This window comes from Mixophyes fleayi, chromosome 8 (assembly GCF_038048845.1).
Source record: "Mixophyes fleayi isolate aMixFle1 chromosome 8, aMixFle1.hap1, whole genome shotgun sequence".
Classification (NCBI taxonomy): Eukaryota; Metazoa; Chordata; class Amphibia; order Anura; family Limnodynastidae; genus Mixophyes; species Mixophyes fleayi.
Window position 1 is genome coordinate 18700026 of NC_134409.1, and position 21778 is coordinate 18721803.

Genomic DNA, 21778 nt, shown 5'->3' on the forward strand with positions numbered 1-21778 from the left:
CTGAACTCTTATAAGTGCTGCACTTTTCTAGCTTAAAGCAACATTCAAGTGGTCCCGTCTCAACTTGAGAGGAAATTGAAAAAACCTAATTAATAAAATTAAGATTAGAGCAATCATTTTATTATGTTTTGAGGTGGTGTAAGAAAACAAATGCAACAAAACATAACATTTTAAACAGAGAAACAATTTTAATAATATAGACTTTCTGATTGTAGATAAAATGTGCGCTCCTGGATATTTTCTCTCCCGCTTTATCATTCCTGTGGGCAGATAAACCATTGCACCTGTTCTACTGTGGTGGTATCTAACAGGTAGGTGGTAAGATGTGAACTGAGTATTCACGGTTAGTGCAGGTCAGAAGATACGATGTAGACTGTAGACGGTGCTGTAACTGTTACTGGACTGTATATCGGTGGTGGGGTGGTGCAGTGATCTTTTCACTTGAAAAATTACAATGCCACAAGTCACATGACCGTCACCATGACAATGTGGTTGTGACGCTGATTAGCATGTTATTACATATGGAATTTGAAGAAGGGCTGTGATACTCCTTCCTTTATCCAACTGCTCCCATTGGCGAGTGTAAACTTCAGATAATTTGCAAATTATATTTGCGATTATATTGTGCCAGGCCATTTTGTGTGCCATAATTGACCTCTAGAGTAACACTTTGGCAGGGAAGCCTATACCTGTCCTATACTGCATATATTTATCCTACATGTATATATTCTATTTGCCTGATCTGTCTATACTCATCATGGTTCAAATCTGTTGCCCCCTCCGCTCTGCCTGTGACCGCCGTCTCACTACTTCACTGATCACCTCCTCTCACTCTCGTCTTCAGGACTTTGCCCGGGCTGCTCCCCAGCTGTGGAACGATCTTCCACGTTCCATCAGGTTAGCATCTACTCTCAAAGGCTTCAAGCGTGCCCTTAAGACTCATTTCTTTATTCAAGTCTATCAGTCCTCCTCCTAACTTCCTTGTCCTGGCTCTCTCCCCCACTTAGTACCACCCTATTTGCTTTACCCTGTCACCTGTGTTTGTATATATTTTTGTTCTTTCTGTATCATGTTGTGTCTTGTTCTCTGTTTTCTGTATATGTAATGTACGGCGCTGCGGACCCTTTGTGGTGCCTTATAAGTCAAAGATAATAATAATAATAATAATAATAATTTAACCACTTATGTATGAAATAAATGATTCTACGTGTAATTAAAATTGATCATGGCCTGCGGGTTTGAAACAGTGAACATGTTGCCTATAGCAACCAATCAGATTCTAGTTATCATTTATATAGTACATTCTACAAAATGACAGTTAGAATCTGATTGGTTGCTATAGGCAACATCTCCACTTTTTCAAACCTGCAGTTCAAACTTCAACAGCGGCGACTTCGGGATCCGGGATTTTTGCCTGCTCTCTTGGGAGTCCGGGAGAACTCCCAAAAATTCGGGAGTCTCCCGGACATTCCGGGAGAGTAGGCAACTATGGTATATATATATATATATATATATATATATATATATATATAAAAGAACCTAAAACAAACAGCATTGGATTATCCACTATACAACCTAGGTCAGAGCCTAGCACCCAGATGGTGTGCGGTGCCTGGATGCTCGCATTATATTTTTATGCAGTGCATAGGTGAGCAAATCTAGCACATAACCATGATTGGCTGTAAAGGTAAAGCTGGGTACACACTACACTGTTTTCGTCCAATAATCGGCTCAAACAGCCGACATACGACCGCTCGTTCAAAAGTCGGGTCAGTGTGTGCAGTGACACGATGGTTGAAAGTCTGCCCAAATGGACGATTGTCGCCTCATTTGGTTGGTCGTACCGTTTAATATTTTCGTTCCAATCTCGTTTCCGCTGTGTAGTGTGTATAAACTTCCGTCCGATCCACGACAGTGAGTACGAAATTACAATCATTGCTCACGACAACATGGCTGTAAAAAGTCGCTAAAGGGACGTCCGCTCTTCCCTTTATCGTCCTAAACAAGGCTAGTGTGTATGCAGTCCATGGACCGAGCGATCGGACCATCGATCACATGTAAAATCGCTCGGAATAAAAAGTTGGTCGAAATTTCTGTAGTGTGTACCCAGCTTAAGCCCTTACATTGTGCACAGAAGATAACCCTATACATGTTATAGTAACAAATACAAATAACTAAAACTGTTATAGATTAGAATCAGAATAACTCAATCATATATATATATATATATATATATATATATATACATATATATATATATATATATATATATATATATATATATATATATATATATATAAACATGAGTCTGAGTTCAATTTACACTATCATCAAAATTGTGCATGAATCATAGTTCTATTTTTGCTTATAGTGCCAAGGTCATAATGTTCATAATGTTTTTATAGCATATAAATGTCTCATTTGTCCCTTTAAGTGTCAATAGCTTTAGTCGCCCTATAGCAGTTGCCTGCTGCACCACCCCTCCCTCCCCTGCTCTCCTCCTCTGTGCACTGTACTATGAATCTCTATTATCTTGGCAGGAGCTTCCACCTGTCACCCACAGCTCCATATTTAAGTCTAATAAGCAATACAGCCACATCTGAGGCTGTGTAGGTGCAGGTCCCAGCCATGGCATTTCCTGTACCGTTTGGATTCAGTGTGACTGAGCTGTGTCGCTGGGCTGCCTGGCTCTGTCTCCTTTATTTCCTGTTCAAAGCCTCCAAGCTGTATCTGAAGTGGAGAGAGCTTGTTACAGCTTTCAGACCTTTCCAAGGTCCTAAGCGTCACTGGCTGTATGGGAATGCTCACGAGGTAAGGTGTGTGGAAGGTGGACAGCATTGGGGTAATAGTAATAAACTAGATCAGTGTGGATTTTGGTTTTGTTCCTGCACGTGATAAGAAATTTCCTGGAGTCCCTGCAGAGCAATGATGCTAATTGCATTGTAAATAAAGCACGTCAGGTTTGGAAAACTACTTTCACTCTGCACAGAAATTCACATACCTGGAAGAGAAATGCAATGGGAAATCTGGTAAATATTAAAGTTTATGAAGATATCCAATACCTACTAAAATAGGATACATTTGTCAAACAGAAATATTTGTTTTCTTGTATCTAAGACTTTATTTTAGTTTAAATAAAAATAAATAAATAAAAAGGACAGTATTGTTATAGGTCCAATGTAGTTATTTCACAATATTCCTTCCTTTAAAGGAGACGTACACTCAGTTTTGTTTTCTTAAAATTGTCCAACTAATAATATATCTTGCAATGTTTTTATTAATATTTTATGAAAAACAATATTTAGTTTTCTCAAATTCCTTATAGCGCCAAGGCGTAATTGTTTTGCTGAAAACAGCAATAGTGTTATAATAAAGGAAATAAAAACAAAGTAGTTTACACCAGTTGTAATTAAATAGAATCTCTGCAGAGAATATAAGAACTTTGGTAAAAATAAAATGTAATCTTTGCAAGCAGATTTGGGTACCTATTTATCATAATGCGGCAATTGGGCTGATTTTGTAATTTTTTAATAAAATTTCGCTAAGTCAGTTGAGTGTTACTCAGCTACCTCAGCATAATTTACTGCGTCACCGGGAAAGCCTTAGGATTACTGCCCTGATTTTGAGTTAGGAGCACAGCACAGAGAAGGAGCAACTTTGCACCTGGACTAACCATGTTACAATGCAAGGGGTACAAATTTACTTATTTTTTTGCACGCAAGGAAAATACCGGCTGTTTTTGCAGGTAGCACACAAATACTTGATAGCTTTATTTTTACACTGAAATTAAAGTTGATCTATGACATGCCCTACCCCAACTTTAAATTTGTCCCTACATTTTAAATTTAAAAAATGCAACATGGTTTTGCCAAGGTGCAAAGTTACTCATTTTTTTTGCTCCTAACTCAAAATCAGGCCCTATGTGCATGCGTTAGCTGGCTGGCTGGTTCACAGCAGACTGGTGCTTGCAGTTACACTAATTAAACAAAAGAAAATAATAAACATTTAATTGTAATAAACGTATTGAAATATTTTAAATAAATAAAGCAAAGATTTGTTTCTTGATAGCCGATAACAGAATAAGGATTGCTGGGATTACTTGTTACACTGCAATCTTTGTTAAATAGACTTCACTGTGGCGAGACCCAGCAAATCTCACCGTTGGCGGAGGCACTGCTGTGGTTGGTTCAGAGCGGACCAGCTGGGCCTCTGTTCTTCGCCAGGGTCTGCATCTGCAGTATTTCCGCCATTGCAACAACCTTGTCATCTAGCATGCGGCTAGCTTGTAGCATCACTCTTGGAGAATATATACTAGTAACTAGAGTGGGTTATTTGCTAACAAAATGCATTTATGCTGCAATCCATAGCAGCCAATCCGCAATTAGCTTTGATCTGATGTAATGAAAGGAAGTTTCTGATTGGTTGCTGGGGGTTACCGGACAAACTATATTTTGTCATTTGTTAGTAAAGAACCACATTTATAGCTAATGCAACACTTATACTGTTATCCAAAAGACATAGTATGGGAAGAGGGGGTTAATCTCTTATACACACACTTACAATTAGGAGAAAAGAATATAGAAACACAAACAGAAACTCCACTGCAAATAAAACCTAACTTTTAATCCTATAATACATAAATATTTATTTAAAAAAAATGAAAAGTTAAGTATTATTTTTAGCCTTTTTGTATCTGTGTAGCATTGCTTTCCAAGGGAGGAATTCAATTGTCCGTTGTTAAATTGTACTGTTAAAAGTAACGCGGCCTGCGCACTATTACTGCTATTACGGTAATAGTGCGCTTAAATACTGTTATTACGGTAGTTTCAACGCCGGCTTTTTGCGAAAGCCAGGTTAAATTTACTGTAATAACGGTAATAGGTTTAGCGCAGCGATACTCTGGGGGGAATTTAATTCCCCCCCAAATGTTGTATCAATACCAAAGTAATTATACTTCCTTTAACGAAAAGAGAACGCACTTTGAGGAAAATGTCATTGTAATAAAATCCATAAAAGAAACCCTCACAAACTAAAACATGGACACAATATTTAAAATGAAGTTAAAAAATAAATTATAAGTGATTGTTTTATCTGATCTTCTACAGATTGTCATCTTGTATTGTATTTGGAGTCTGGAGTTTGAGCCGTGCTTATGGCTCCAGAGACGTCTTCAATCTGATAATAACTACCTTTACCCAGAGCAGTTACATTATGTGTGGGTTATAACTGGAGATATATTTAAATAGCACATAATAAAACACCTTTCACCTATATGTATCACTATCTATTACATTTCTTTTTCTTGCCTTGATTGTAATGATCGCATTGTCTCACAGCTGGCCTGTATCTTCCACCAAGGTTTGCTTGGTACAATCTCTCACAACTAGGGCACAACTAGTTCTCTAGACATTGGCATTGCCATAAGAGGTTAGATACAAGGCAGGAATGTCCGCTGTGATTGTTATTTAATACAGATCAATTCTTTAATTCTGCCAGAAGTCAACAGTCTATACAGCCTTATCCTACACAAGTAATACATGTCATGAGGTCTTAATATTTATTAAGTCCGCTATCGGACACTTTTGAATATTGGGAGGGAGAAGCTTTTGGGTTACGCTGCTGAGCATCTCAGTCATCCCAGCTGGCAGGCTCGAATTGGGACTTGCGCAAAATTCCATCTGTTTATTCAGGTCCTTGATTTAGAACGACAGTCACTCTGTCCTTCAGGTTTACCTGACCACCGATAGTCAGGGGCAGACCGGGCCGGTCCCATAGTGGGGTACCTTGGGCTGGCTCACTGGACCACCTGCATTTTTTTTCCTTTAAAATGTTCCTAATAGGCTGCTGAGTCAAGTCTTGCCCCCTGGTCTAAAATGTGCCAGCCCTCTTCTGTCGATAGTGCCCATTCTTGCAGAGAACAACGTGCGGCCATTCTGCATTTTAGCCGTACGGATGAAATTGTATCATTCTGTAAGTGCTGATGTCCTTAAATGTACCAAACAAGCCATGGGAATGCAGGGGATTTTCATTGCTGATGGTTGGTAGGTGCAGGCTTTAAACTGAAAACACAGCTCTCCTGCTCAGTCAAAGAAGGAAAAATAGTATTATACTCAGTGTCGGAACTGTGTCCTATAAGGCTTATTATGCCAAAGGCATTTGTTCTTCTGCCTACTCCTCATCCTGGCTATGGCAGCATGATGCAGGGGATGTCACCACCATTAGACCCATAAAACATGTACATCTCTTATAATTGGGATGTTCCATGGCATTATTTCCTGCCCTGCACAAGAAGCCACATGTGGGTCATGTGCCCATTATCTACACTGTGCTACCATAAGTACAGGCGGTGGGGCAAATTTTGCACTAGCACCTGAAAGTCATAATATCAATGGACATCATTGTCATTTTATGAGAGGTCTGTACTAATATTTATGAGATTAAAGTGTTAATGTTACAATACACAGAAAACACAATATGGTTGTATTTATTAACACAGAGCAACTGATTACATGCAGCAAATCGGTACTGAGATTTTATTATGAATCTATTGTTGTTTATTTGACCCATAGTTCAAAGGAGATGGAAAGGACTTGGACATCCTAGCCAATTATGCTGAGCAGTATCCATATGCCTATCCATTGTGGCTGGGAAATTTCTTTGCGTCCTTGGTCATAAGTCACCCTGATTACGCAAAGGCCATTCTGTCCCGACAGGGTAAGAAGAAGAAGAGTCGTTAATTCGGCTCTGTTTTATTTTATTGTGTTTTTGATGTTTATACCATTAGCAAAACAATAAACAGTAAAGAGACATATTTAGTAGTAAGGTTGAACCATTCCAAGCCACTACCTACCTCCATTCATTAAGTTAATGAACAATACATAATATACACTATCATCAGCTATTTATATAGCGCCACTAATTCTGTACAGTGAACTCATATCAGTCCCTGTCTCATTGGGGTTTACAGTCTAAATTCCCTAACATACACACACACACAGACCGAGAGAGACTAAGGTCAATTTAATATCAGCCAATTAATCTACTAGTGTATTTTTGGAGTGTGGGAAACAAACTCATGACCCCAGTGCTCTGAGGCAGAGGTGTTAGCCACTGAGCCACCGTGCTGCCAATGTAGTGCAAGCCACTAACTACAGTACATAATCATCAACCAGAAATCCTTGCCTGAACTACAGTTACATACAGACCTTTCATACACAGTTGAATTCATGTTTTGCCTGTAAAATTAATCTGCGGCCATAGGCACATGCTTCTCTGTAGGGCCTTAAAGCAGCTGCATGGGCTCTTTTTATTCAGAATCCTTTGCTTTGATGTACAATGTTCGGAGGGCTGTAGGTCAGTAATAGGGGAATTTGAGGGGGAATTCTTTACACCGCTCAGCTGGTCATGAACAAGGACAGAAGACTGGAAAACAAGTAATTGAGACCTCCAGATTCAGTGATTTCCCTCAAGTGCAGGGACCAAGGTGAGGTCAGGTTTCCAGAGCCTCCACCATTCATCCTGACATAAATTAGATTGTTCAAAGTTCTGATATATTATTGCTTTTTCTACAGATCCGAAGGAAAACTTTGGCTATTACTTTATTACTCCATGGATCGGTATGTAATAATATACAAATGGTTACACTAAGAAAGCATAAACTACACAAAGTTAGTAATCGGTAATTTGTATAAATCGGATTATGGAATCTTCTCCAATTTCGTACAATCGTTTAAAACCTTCATAACATAATAATTAGTAATTTATTCAAAGTCATGTTTTCCAGTACTTAAGCAACAATATTGTATACTGTGTAGTTCATGTTATCTTGTTATGGTATCTCATTTAATGGATAGGCAAATTGGCAGTTTTTACAATGGAACACACATATGGTTCCGGAATCTTACTACTGTTTAATAGAATGTTATATATAATTCATAGAACATCTGGCAAGTGGCCATGGGGGCTTGGCATTATCTGGGAATGCCTGTCTGAAGGGGCTGTCCCAGGATGTGAGCCAATCCTAGGATGTCGTCTCCCAGCAGCTGTCAAGTCCCCCAGACAATCACAATACATATTGTAATGTAGATATGATTTCCATAACGTGGATAATATCAACATTATTCAGTCACCAATTTTTTAAAATAAGTTTCAAGGACCTGTTCCTGCTGGACAGGCGCAGCTAACATGAGGGTTCGTCTACGTAAATATGAACAGAAATATTTTGTCATTTAATTACTCAATTTCAATAATTTCAATAATTTACTCGAAGTTCAGAGAATACAAAAAGATAATGTGAATTGCATGTAATATGCAGAATAATAGGAATTGTACAATGCAGTGATCAATATTGAAAATAGGGAACATATAATAGTAAAAAAATATCCTGGACTATTGGGCGTTAAAAAACCCAAAAATCATTAGTTACAACTGGAGTCTCAGTCCTTCCACTATTCTCAATTTGAAAGCTTCGTACAAGCAGGCACTAAAAGCAAATGCTCAAAGCATGTTTAAAACATGACAATAAAGATTAGCAAACACTCTGACGTCATGTAAGTCACTGGACCTTTACACACACGCACTTTCTGACAAGTGTTTGCTTTGATTTCCATAAATTTTGCCATTATTTGCAACATTTACAAATGTTCACGTATCAGAGATCTACCAGAGTGCTCATTAAGTTAACAGTGCACTATGCTGCAGGGACAATTTGAGAACATGCTTCTAATGCTCTGTCAAGTACAAGGACAAAGTAGAAGGATTTTCCACATTTAACTAGCATTGTTATTTAACGCCTGTGTGTACAAGCCCTAACATATCTCTGAGCTATAAGTTTGAACAGTCTAAAATTTATCAAAATAAATCAAATTGATTTTCAACAGAAACAGACAAAAACACACACATAGGGCCTGATTCATTAAGGATAGTAAAGCAAAAAAAATGAGTAAGGTTGAACCTTGGCAAAATCGTGTTGTGTTGGAGGGAGAGGTAAATTTAAAATGTGAGGACAAAATTATAATTGCGGTAGATCATATCCTAGATCAACTTTTAATGTAAGTGTACAAATAAGCTATCAAGTATTTGTGTGCTACATGGGAAAACAGACAGTATTTAACTTATGTGCAAAATAAAAAACTAATTTGCACCCCTTGCATTGTAACATGGTTTTGTCCAAGAGAAGACTTACAAATTTTTTGCCTTACTTTTCTTAATGAATCAGGCCCATAATGTACAATAACTTAATGGTCTTAATATCCTTGAAAGGACTTTTGCAGACTCTATTTGTGCTCTTTAGGGAAAGGGTTGCTGATATTATCGGGGCAAAAATGGTTCCAGCACCGCAGGCTGCTGACTCCGGGGTTCCATTACGATGTTCTGAAGCCGTATACCAGACTGATGTCAGATTGTGCTAATACCATGCTGGTAACTACCATACCATTTTTATTTAACCAAATGTTTCTCTTGTTTCCTGTAGCCAGTCTTCTCAAACCCATAAGACATCTCTTTAATGTTCTTCCTTCATTCCTAAAAGCATTCAGTCCATGACGAGCTGGCAGGGTACATGCAGGCAGTTGTGACTGGACTTGGAGTATGAATGATAGCAGAGAGGGACCTTTAAATCATAGCTGCCGGGTTTTCAGACCTCGCTCCAGTAGATGCAAAGGGCAGTTCTGTGAACCCGGATGTGGGCAGGTCTTAAAGACGTGGTTTGCATCATCTCATTGGAGGGCGAGGAGTAATTATGCGAATTGTATCATCACGCCATGGTGGGAGGAGCATGATGGCAGAAACCAAATCGTCCCACTCTTCTCTATCTGCCCAAGCATCCGGGAGATTGCCGGACGGTCCAGTGAGTCCAGGAGATCACTTTCTATTTCACTCACATCATCATTGGTTATTTGTAAGGCACCACAAAACTCAGCGGGTGCCAGATGGTCAAATTGATAAATCATGCAAAATACAAGTCACACATAAAAACCAAAGAAGTACATAAAAGTTTGATGAAGGAGGTACAGACATGAGGCAGAGGGTAGACAGGGTCCTGCTTGTGAGCTTACAGTATAGAAGACTATTACTGAATTCTCCTGGACATTCCAGAAGAGTTGGTAAATATGCATTAAGTATCAAATTATTATGGGGTTACTCATCCTTGGATGGGTTGATAAACCAGTATAATATGAAAAAGCATTTTGTCATATTTACAGATACGTCAATAAGAGGGTAGAGATCCAAACATAAAATAATTGATCTGATTGTAGTATATTTGCTATGTAGCCAGGTTTTCCATTTTTCTTCTTAAAGTCACTTTTTTGTGTTGCCCCATTAACCATTACACTAAAGCAACATCCATAACTCTCCAACCACGTTTCTTTCCACAAAGCGATTGACATAATAGTCCTACTTTCTATGGACCGTCCAACCAATGAGGTTCCAGATGGAATTTTCACTGTACTGCCTTTCCTATGCTATGTGAATTCCCAAAAAGTTTCGGCACCCATTATATATACATCTCCCCAGGTTTAGTAAAAGAGAAACTTTAAGAACAGCAATGATGAAGACTTCAACCAACCCTTTGAAATATTTTACGTATGATCGCTTTCATTAGAGACCATTCAGATGAACTGTCCAATCATTTCACTCCCCTCTCTGGTAATCCGTTACAAACAAACTTTTTCTACATTCTGTTATTCTCTTCATAGCCTCTCATTGTTTCAGGACAAATGGGAACGGCTCATCCCAGATAAGAAGCCAGTGGAGCTTTTCCAACATGTCAGCCTCATGACGCTGGACACCATTATGAAATGTGCCTTCAGTTACCATAGCAACTGCCAGATGGACAGGTTTGTAACAGAGACTTGTATCTGCTATCAGGTTCCATTTTCCTTAAATTTTATTATCAAATCAAGTTTAAACATTGTTTCAGACATTTTAACATTCATTAGATGTTTTTTTTAGTGTGGTAGACACTGTGTAACAACTTTATCATATGTGGCATCTAAATGGACAGAAGCCAACTCAATCAGCTGTTATATACAATGCATCCCCCCCTCTGTCCTATATGGTGAGCGTGGAGGGAATGGGGTAGGGAAGCGGGTTGAGGCAACCTCTCCCAAAAGAAGGACTACATGCAAGGGCGTAAACTACCAGAGGTGTAGTTGCGATGTGGCCTACAGATGAGGGGGGGTGGGGGGGGGTGTCTGCCTTCCCTGTCATAGTCCAAAGTGTATATGCATGGTGGCTCAGTGGTTATCACTTCTGCACTACAGCACTGGGGTCATGAGTTTGATTTCCGAACATGGCCTTATCTGTGTGCAGTTTGTATGTTCTGCCTGTGTTTGCATGGGCTTACTCTGGGTGCACAGATTTCCTCCCACACTCCAAAAACATACTAGAAGGTTAATTAGCTGCTATTGAATTGCCCTTAGTCTCTCTTGGTCTGTATGTGTGTGTTAGGGAATTGAGACTGTAAGCTCCAATGGGGCAGGGACTGATGTAAATGAGTTATCTGTACAGCGCTGTGGAATTACTGGCGCTATATAAATAAATAGATGATGATATATGTGAGCTTGTAACCATTGGGCGGTACATGGGGTTCAAATGGTGTTTTGGGACCCAAAAATGTCTAGTTACGCCCCTGACAGGGCAATGAGCTAGATGGCAGGGATTGCCCAAGAACGGATACCCACTAAGACCACTTTATTACTTGTTCCGTGAGTAATAACATAGTTCACTCATTCTCATTTTCTGCTCTATCTGTACAGTGAAAGTGCTTACATCAAAGCTGTGTACGATCTCAGCTTCCTGGTAGATTACAGATTCTGCTGCCTCCCCTATCATAACGACCTCATCTTCCACTTGAGCCCTCATGGATTCCGCTTCCGAAGAGCGCTGAGGACAGCGCACGAACACACAGGTGAGTACGTCCTCTGTGAGACTTATATAGGAGAACACACCCCGCATTGTGAAATGCAAGAATATCCGAAGTCACAGAGGCGTTATAAGTGATCATATAAGCACAAGGCTGCAAACTGAATGCTTTTATGATCCTATTGCCTCATCTCATGGAACTCTGAGGTTAAAACGTATATTATTTGGTTTTGCTTATCATACGGCTTTGAGTAAGACTTACACATGAGCAAACCACTTTTTCAGTAGTCTGTATTTGTGTTATTTGAACAATCTGTGTGGATTTGTAGGCTAAAAGTAACCAGAGACCTCTTCATAAGCCAGTCTGAAGTACGACGACAAACTGAATGAATTTGCAGTAAAATTTGCTCCAAAAAATCTATTTGGCAACTACCCACCTCTGCTAATATGTTGCTCCTGTATTTACCATCAGATAAAGTAATTAAAGAGAGGAAACAATCCCTCAAGGAATATTCCGAGTTGGAGAAGATTCAGCAGAAGAGACACCTGGACTTCCTTGATATTCTCCTCTGCGCTAAGGTAGTTCATACAATGCAGATGTGAACCATCTGTATGACAACCCTAATAACAGTGTAAATTCCTGTGTGAACGTCATGCAGGTTCTAGAAGTCTTACATTAGCGTTTGTGTCACACTATGGTCAAGGATGGAAGACAAAGAGAAAATCCACAGCTATTCCGAAGACTGGGAATGTGACCTGTACTGTTTGTTTGTTGGATATAGGAAACTAGGAGGTATGGTGGGACATAGTGATATAATTAAATGCAATTAGTTTATGTACGTGCTTATACCTCTGTTGCCCTAGACGACCTAAGAGATGGCTGTTTGGCCTTGTTTTTGGCTATAGACCCAGATATTATAATCCCCTTCAATAAACTTTTAGAGAAGAAGTCTAAAAAATGTTTGTATGTATATTTGTGTTTTTAAGTAGCTAAATTGTGAATTTTAGTAGCTATTTATAGATAAGGCTACTTGTATCAAAAAGTTTAGTTCATATGGAAATATTCTTAATTTGACGGATTTAATTCCATTTTATTATTAGTTTTACTCCTTTTCAGGTGCATTTCCTCAATCTCACAAGACACAAATGTTGCTAAAAAAGACAATGGGGAGATCACTAATGATTGGACAAATCACATGATAAGTGTAATGTTCCTTTTACCAGGATGAAAACGGTCAGGGTCTGTCAGATGAGGATATGCGGGCAGAGGTGGATACATTCATGTTTGAGGGACACGATACGACAGCCAGCGGGATCTCCTGGATATTATACTGTATGGCCAAGTACCCCGAGCACCAGGAGAAATGCCGGGAGGAGATCAGAGAGATCCTGGGAGAGCGGAACACCGTAGAGTGGTGAGAACTGTGCTTTAATTTTTTTTTATAATGCTGTGCATCATTCTTGTATTGTACTCTACTTTATAAGGTGCCAAGTTGTTATCAAGGTGTAGTAATATAGTATTATTTTATTTCTTAGTATTGGTAACACCAAACCCCTTGTTGGTTTGTAATATATTTTCAGTATATAGAAGATAATACATTATGCCACACATTGTTGTAAGGGCTGTCGACAGTAGGCATATTCACTGAGTGACCAGCCAACATACAAACTTCACACAGATGAGGCCATGGTTGGGAATCGAACTCATGACCCCAGTGCTGTTAGGCAGAAGTGCTAACCACTAAGCAACATGCTTACTTACAGACTGTAGGAGAGTGTGACTAGGTGTAAGCACATGAGGCACTGTTAGGGAATAAACAATCCCAGAGTAACAACACAGGTTGAAGTTGCGGCCACTGGAGTTCAAGGATACCCAGTGTCAACGGGGTACAAAAGCGAAAGGACAGTCAGAGAAATAGCAAAGCAGCATGAATCAGAGATAACTGTTGCACAAACAAGGAGCATGGAGAAATGAGAGGCATAAAAAGACTATTCATGTGAAGACACAACAGAGGTGCTGCAACCAATGATTGTCCAGGCAGAACAGCCTGGATAAAGTTTTACTATAAACTGCTCTGTATAGTTTCCAGTCAGAAGCTGATTGGACAAAACCACTGCTCATTTTAGTCTTTTCGAACAATTTACTATCAGAATAAATTGGACCTGTCCACTGTATCCACATTTTTATCAGCTGCAGGAAACGAAAGGTGACACCAAACATAACTTAGAGAAATGGAGATCCACATACTGGTTATAATGTAGAGAGCCCCACATAAGGACAGACTAAGGCACCAAATATAAATTCCAAGTAATATCTAAACATACCTATGTCATAGTATTTCAACATGTGACAGCACCGATTCATTAACGACCCAGACACACAGACTGTTTTCTTGCACTTTTTCTTCTACCAACAATTTGCTCACGGCTAAGTCCATGACCTCTTTGGTGCTTTCAATACTCTCGACCACGCTTTTCTCCTGGTCACCTTTCACCTCGTTGACCTTAGCGCAGTGTTCTCTCCTGGTTCACCTCATACATGTCTAAACACTTCAGTGTCTCTACTTCTGACACATCCTCCCATCTGATCCCTCTATCGGTTGGGGTCCCTCAAGGCTCCGTTTTTGGCCTTTGGATTTTCTCTCTTTATACGTCTTCTCTCAGTGAACTAATACGCTACTTCTGTCTCCACTACAACCTCTATACTGATGACAAATGTACCTCTTTGGTCTGTCTCGCCATACCTGAAAGACTATTATATCTAATGTTTGCCCTTTGTGTGCACAGGGAAGATCTCAGTAAGTTTTCATACACCACCATGTGTATTAAGGAGAGCATGCGGCTCTATCCTCCAGTACCAGGTGTGGGTCGCGAACTCAGCCAGCCAATCACATTCTGTGATGGGAGGACGCTGCCAAAAGGTCAGTCAGTGTGTGTTCTGTTAGATGCAAAGTAGCCATGTTTTGCATAACACTATACAGTGTCTTTGGTGGGTATGGGTCTTAAAAAAGAAGAAAAGAAGAAAACAAAATCACTCAATCTCTTATGTCTAGACACTGAGAGGAGTTTTAGTATGAGGTTGTTTGGTTAAACTGCACTTGTTACCTTCACATAAGAGGGGAGAATCAATATTCATTAGAATTCCTCCTATTAATCCACTTGGGACCACTGACAATACTGAGACGCTTAATGGCCAAATATTCATGTGGTTCTGTTTCCTAATGAACCAGGCTTCTTTCTCATTGTTCCAGCTCACAATAAGCATCTAGGCAACATGTACTTTAAATGCATTGAATCATCATCATCATCGCCATTTATTTATATAGCGCCACTGATTCCGCAGCACTGTACAGAGAACTCATTCACATCAGTCACATGAGTCACTTCTTTCGTATTTTGATAAGCACAATCAACTTTTCTACTGGTGTCATAGTTACTAATGCAGTCTATAAAGAGGTCTAAACCATAATTATCCAATCTTTATAGAGAAAAGCAACCCTTCAGATAGAGATATATATATATATATATATATATATATATATATATATATATATATATATTTCCAGAACACACTCACACACATTAGGCTGTTCTTTTCTTTGGTAAAAATACCTTTAAAATCTACCTCTGTTGGGTAATGTCCCATTTCTGGACCTAAGTCTCCATGACCCCCTTCTTTCCCAAACTGTTCCTCTTCTGAATCTGATGTATAGATATACACCTGATTTGGCCCTCGGAAGTATCATTTTGGCACGAAAATATCACCCCCTACATGTTAGGAGTTGTACCTGTGTATTATAAGCAGACAATTTATATGTCAGAACTGTGTGTGTGGGCATTGGTATCTGAGGCATTTAAAATGTTGTTAAAATGGACCTTAAACATTGTTCAAAATGAATACCATATATATATATGTGACAAATGACATGGTAACTATGTACCTTGGAAATATACACTATATGGACAAAAGTATTCGGACGCTTAACCATTACACCAACAGGGACTGTAATTACATTGTTTTAAAATACATATACTTTAATATGGAGTTGTTCCCCCTTTTGCAACGATAACAGCTTCTTCTTGGAAGGGTTTCCACAACATGTTGGGAATTTGTGCTTATTCATTCTGTAGAGCATATATGAGGTCAGGCACTGATGTTGGATGGGAAGGCCTGGCTCGTAATCTCTGTTCCAGTTCATCCCAGAGGTGTTCGATGGGGTTGAGGTCAGGGCTCTGTGCGGGCCAGTCAAGTTCTTCCACACTGAACTCATCAAACCATGTCTTTGTAGTCCTAGCTTTGTGCACTGGGGCACAGTCATGTTGGAATACAAAAGGGCCTTCCCCAAACTGTTGCCACAAAGTTGGAAGCATAACATTGTCCAAAATGACTTGGTATGCTGAAGCATTAAGATTTATCTCCACTGGAGATAAGGGGCCTAGCCCAAACGCTGAAAAACAGCCCCATAGCATTATCCCTTCTCCACCAAACTTCACAGTTGGCATAATGCAGTCAGGTAAGTAACGTTTTGCCTACATTCACCAAACCCAGACCCGCCCATCTGACTGCCAAACAGAAGCGTGATTCGTCACCCCACAGAACACATTTCCACTGCTCCACAGTCCAGTGTCAGTGTGCTTTACACCACTTCATCCCATGCTTGGCATTGGTCTTGGTGATGTGAGTCTTGCATGCAGCTGCTCGGCCATGGAAACCCATATTATTAAGCTCCTGCCGCACAGTTTTTGTGCTTACATTAATGCCAGTGGAAGTTTGGAAATCTTCAGCTATGGAATCAGCAGAGCATTGCCGACTTTTACACACCATGCGCCTCACAGTCGTTGACCTCGCTCTGTGATTTTACATGGTCTTCCGCTTCGTGGCTGAGTTGTTGTTGTTCCTAAACCCTTTCCATTTCTAATAATATTGCTTACAGCTGACTGTGGAATATCCAGGAGGGATGATATTTCACGAGCCATCTTATTACAAAGCTGGCATCCTATCACAGTACCACGCCTGAAGTCACTGAGATCTTCAGAACAACCCATTATGTATCACATATGGTTGCAAATGGAGACTACATGGCTAGGTGCTTGATTTTATACATCTCTGGCAACGGGTCTGATTGAAACACCTCAATTCAATAATTAAATGGTGTGGCCAAATACTTTTGTCCATATAGTGTACATAGAGGCATGAATCTGTTACATATATACACATATATACACATATAAGTCAATTTTCTCATCAATTCTTGTCATCTTATCCGCAGGTGCTGTGGTTCTCCTGAGTATATATACTATTAACAGATGTCCCAGTATATGGGAAGATCCAGAGGTAAGTCTGGTGGCGTGACATGTTGTACTTACACTCGATCTTAGAGAATAAAACAACTATAGTGTAAGAAGAGAAAGTTATTAAAACACTAACAGTTTTACTCAGCATATAGCTATTGTCTAATTTGATGGAATTGTCACAGTACTTTCTACTCTGTAGAACCTGCCAATCAATTTTGCAGCGCTGTACAGAGAATATTTGTCAATCTCAGTCCCTGCCCCATTGGAGCTTACATTCCCTAACACACACAGACTGACACAGACTAGAGTGACTTTTGTCTGCAGCCAACTAACCTACTGGTGTGTTTTTGGAGTGTGGGAGGAAACCGGAGCACCCGGAGGAAACCCGCAGAAACACGAGGGGAACATACAAACTCCTCACACATGGTTGGGAATCAAACTCATTACCTCAGTGCTGTGAGGCAGAAGTGCTGACCACTGAGCCACCGCATCACAGCAAGCGTGGAGGGGGGGGGGGGGGGGGGGGGGTGGGGTGGGGTGTGAGATGTGCAGTGAAATGCCAACCCCAGCCAGGAGGTGCATTCAACAATCCAGCTCCAATCCTGGATAGGATTACCCTTATTTGTTCATCAAGAACAGTATACAACATTATTTGTGCAGATGAGTGATGTTACAGTATAATGTTTATTTAAGTAGTGAAGAGGGGGCTGTAAGACCCTCACACCACAGATGGTGACTTATGCAGCACGGATACTGGGCACGTCAATAGCACAGTCCTTTTAACAATCTCCCCATGACCTCTGTATTCCAATTATTTCTATGCTTCATAACAATGACTATACTTTTATTTTTATATTTAGGTTTTTGATCCCCTGAGATTTTCTCCTGAAAATTCATCCAAAAGACACTCGCACGCGTTCCTGCCCTTCTCTGCCGGAGGAAGGTACTACAGTTCCTACAAATTATATTTTATTATATTTTACAGCTTTCTAGGGAAGGCGTCTTTCTAGATGTATTTCAAATATAATAATAAAAAGTTTCAAACACACAGAGGCACAACATGTGATAAATACAGCCCCACTGTACTCTCATGATCAACTGAGGACATCATTGTTTTCAATTAGTATTTCTAGTAGACAAGTGGCATTCAGGGATGGTCCTTACTGAGCATGTGCAAGTGTCAATGGACCAGGGACACGTGTATGAGATTTTGAGAGGAATATTCTGGCTTTAATAATAACTATGCATTGCATTCAGGCTTATTATTAAAGTTTAATTTGTCAGAACTACATAACAGGTGCCCTTTACCAGCAAACCAATGTAGACCTGTGTTGCAGTTTAATACAATAAAGAAATAATAATATGTTTTCCGTTCTGTGCACCATGTTACAGCTAATTGTTCCATTCTTACTACAGCATGGGGTCTATGCATCAAACTACGAGAAGCCATTAAAACCGTTAAATGGACATCACAGAATGCATCAAGGGATTATTGCAGGAGCAATCAAAGATTCCTCCTGCCATAACCCACTTTACATTTGTCTTCACAGTCCCCGTAGATTAATATGTGGACTGCAAAGTTCTGCAATGCATGAAGCCTTGATAAGCTTTGCATTGCGCAGACAGGTAACGCCATCTCAGGATGGCGTTATCTGTCTTATCCTATGGGATTCTGCTGAAGCCTCTGCGGCTTTGTAGAATCCTTTACAGTGGGCGTTAGGCTGCCGGTAAGTAGGAAAAATAGATTGCATCAGAGGGGCCACTTTGCTGGGGCTCCCAGAGTACCCCCAGCATGATACATGCCAGCGGTGCCTAAATATGGATTACTGCGATGCATATTTAGTGGCACCGCATTGTAATGATGTATAGATCCCTAAGAGTCTTATGCAGATAACAGACAGTGTGATGAGCTACCAGCCTTCACAACATGCTAGAAGGCTTGTTTGGACTTACAATGCTATATTTGTACAATGCATTTCTTACATAACAGGGCCCTGTACTGAAAAAATATATTTTTTTTATACAGCAATTTCAGAGTAATATCCCATTCATATTACATAGAGGGAGGCAACACACTAAAATCTTTGCTTTCTCACTTCCAGAAACTGCATCGGACAGAATTTCGCAATGAATGAATTGAAAATTGCTATCGCTTTGACGTTACAGAGATTTGAGTTACACCCGGAACCTGGAAAGGAACCGTTAATACTTGCTCAGTTAATCTTGCGATCTTTGAATGGGATACATATCAATCTTAAGAAAATAGATCACGAGAAGGTGAAAAATATCTGACGATAATTTCTAAGTGTTCTTGATCCATGTAAGCCAAGAACAATTATTATTAATAAATAAAAATACAATCTAGGCTACCTGATATTAAACACTAAAATTGATGTCATGGATTTCCAACTATGCTGAAAAAGTTGAAATCAATCATCTCAATCTTCTTAGTCATTAAAAAGCAAAGATAATGGACTGTAAACTCTGTGTCACAACTGGGACTATAGTTACCATATAGGGTAAGCACTGGTCAGGTGGAAGGCAGCATAGAAATAGTTTCAATAATTTACTTTTCTACTTGTTCATTACCAAGTCTATCTCCCCCTAGTAAAAAAAAAACCCACAAAACAGAGGCTAGGGAGTTTTAATAGAGACACAATAAATAGTCAGGTACAAAATTTTACTAATTTCACCTTTAACTAATTCAGGGCATATTCATAATGCCTAGGTCACACTGAGCTCTTAATAAAGTCCAAATTAAATATAGACAAACCTTTGTTTTATTGTTCCAAGGGATCCAAATAAACAACATAATTTTTTGGTACCTTGTTATTCAGGGAAGAATATTTGGAATTGAAAAAAACACACATATGACATGATATATATATATATATATATATATATATATATCTCATCATCACCATTTATTTATATAGCGCCACTAATTCCGCAGCGCTGTACAGACAACTCACTCACATCAGTCCCTGCCCCATTGGAGCTTACAGTCTAAATTCCCTAATATAGGCACACAGACCGAGAGAGACTAAGGGCAATTTAATAGCAGCCAATTAACCTATCAGTGGAGTGTGGAAGGAAACCGGAGCACCCGGAGGAAACCCACGCAATCATGGGGAGAACATACAAACTCCACACAAATAAGGCCACGGTCGGGGATTGAACTCATGACCCCAGTGCTGTGAGGCAGAAGTGCTAACCACTTGGCCTCCATATTAAGATAATTACCTTAATACACAGACACAGGTAACATGGTAATGTAAATCAAATTATTTCTGGGACAATGAGTGAAACTGATGGTAGAAATCAGCGAGAAGTAGGCTGAAACTTAAGAAAAAAGAGAGGGCCCTGCTCCTGAGAGCTTACCTCCTAAAGTAATAATTAATATATATATATATATATATATATATATATATATATATATATATATATATATGTATATATACATACACACACACATACACTTACACTAATAAGCCGTTTAAAACTGTTAGATGATTTCTACCTCAGCAGAAATACCTCAGGGTACTTAGACCCACTAAACTATTGTGAGTTGATGGTCATTTCTACGACAGACTGTAAACGGACTATAACACAACAAACAGGGGAAGAATTTGTTTTGAAAACATTTTTCCTAAACGTATATTATTGTTCAGAACATTTCAATAATTATTTATTAAAACTAAGTAAATTCATGTTTGTGTTGTTCTTTTCTGTGGAGTCATCGGGACAAGCGTTCAGCTCTACATTGCATCATTTATGAGACAGAAGTAGGGAAGGAGTCATGTAATGCAGGAGCTGAGAAAGGCTAGTGTGGCCCACAGGGCCCCTGAGCAAATTAATTGGGAATGGTGATTGTATAAGGAGGAAAACCTATATGCAAACACCATTTATTTCCCACTAATGTTTTTTTAAGCCTTATTTTATGTCATTGCAGCTGTAATTCATGTGACTCAACTGTGTATTCTTCTCTTCACCTCAATATTTCCTTCATGCACTTTTCCAAAAACACAGTGGATGGTGCAGATAAGGAGGGGGCATCTGGAACATGTGTTTACAGCATGTACACACAGGAGACTCATGGCATTTGTCGATAGGATGAGGACAATATATGAAGTAGATATGAACTCAAGTTGAGCTAAGTAGCCATAAAGACATTATTAGATGCCATCAAATATGTCCCTACAGATCTATAGCTATATAAGAGGCCCATAATAGAGACATCATTAAAGGAAAGAGGGTCAGGTGGATTAGGGTCCAGACTCCAAAAGATGAACAGCTGGGTGTAACAATAGTTATATTTACAAGTAGACTATGGTCTATGGCTGGCTCTTTCTGGTACGGGCCGTACGTATTAAGCAATATGTGAGAATGGGTTCTTGTGTGACCTAAATACTTTCCATTGAGGCACTTACTGCTCCTTGTAAAAAGTGGTCAGCAGGGGAAAATATAGGCAGAAGAGCACAAGTCCAGCCTTAAGTCTGATTTATTTTTCTGCTTTAGAATTCTAATAGGAGAACTGTGCCTTGACATGCAAACTCTGCACCTGACCACCATCAAAAGAATCAAAGGTTATTTGTTTTTTCCAAGGCTTGTTGGCACA

General features: G+C 39.4%; 1 protein-coding gene across 1 annotated transcript; it reads left to right on the top strand.

The window, feature by feature from the left end:
- The first annotated feature begins 2501 nt into the window (after window positions 1-2501).
- Window positions 2502-20541, top strand: LOC142098996 (cytochrome P450 4A4-like). Its single transcript, XM_075182029.1, has 12 exons — window positions 2502-2811; window positions 6570-6714; window positions 7572-7616; window positions 9293-9420; window positions 10714-10838; window positions 11760-11911; window positions 12338-12444; window positions 13090-13280; window positions 14653-14786; window positions 17136-17200; window positions 18021-18103; window positions 19263-20541. Exons 1-12 carry the CDS (start codon window positions 2629-2631, stop codon window positions 19450-19452), a joined length of 1548 nt encoding a protein of 515 aa, XP_075038130.1. The 5' UTR covers window positions 2502-2628; the 3' UTR covers window positions 19453-20541.
- Window positions 20542-21778: the final 1237 nt, after the last annotated feature.

Excerpts from the sequence above, each read along its gene's own strand:
- LOC142098996 (XM_075182029.1), top strand. The coding sequence starts at position 2,629 with ATGGCATTTCCTGTACCGTTTGGATTCAGTGTGACTGAGCTGTGTCGC. Across the intron at positions 10,839-11,759 it reads AGCAACTGCCAGATGGACAG|TGAAAGTGCTTACATCAAAG; the intron begins GTTTGTAACAGA and ends CTATCTGTACAG. Across the intron at positions 11,912-12,337 it reads GACAGCGCACGAACACACAG|ATAAAGTAATTAAAGAGAGG; the intron begins GTGAGTACGTCC and ends ATTTACCATCAG.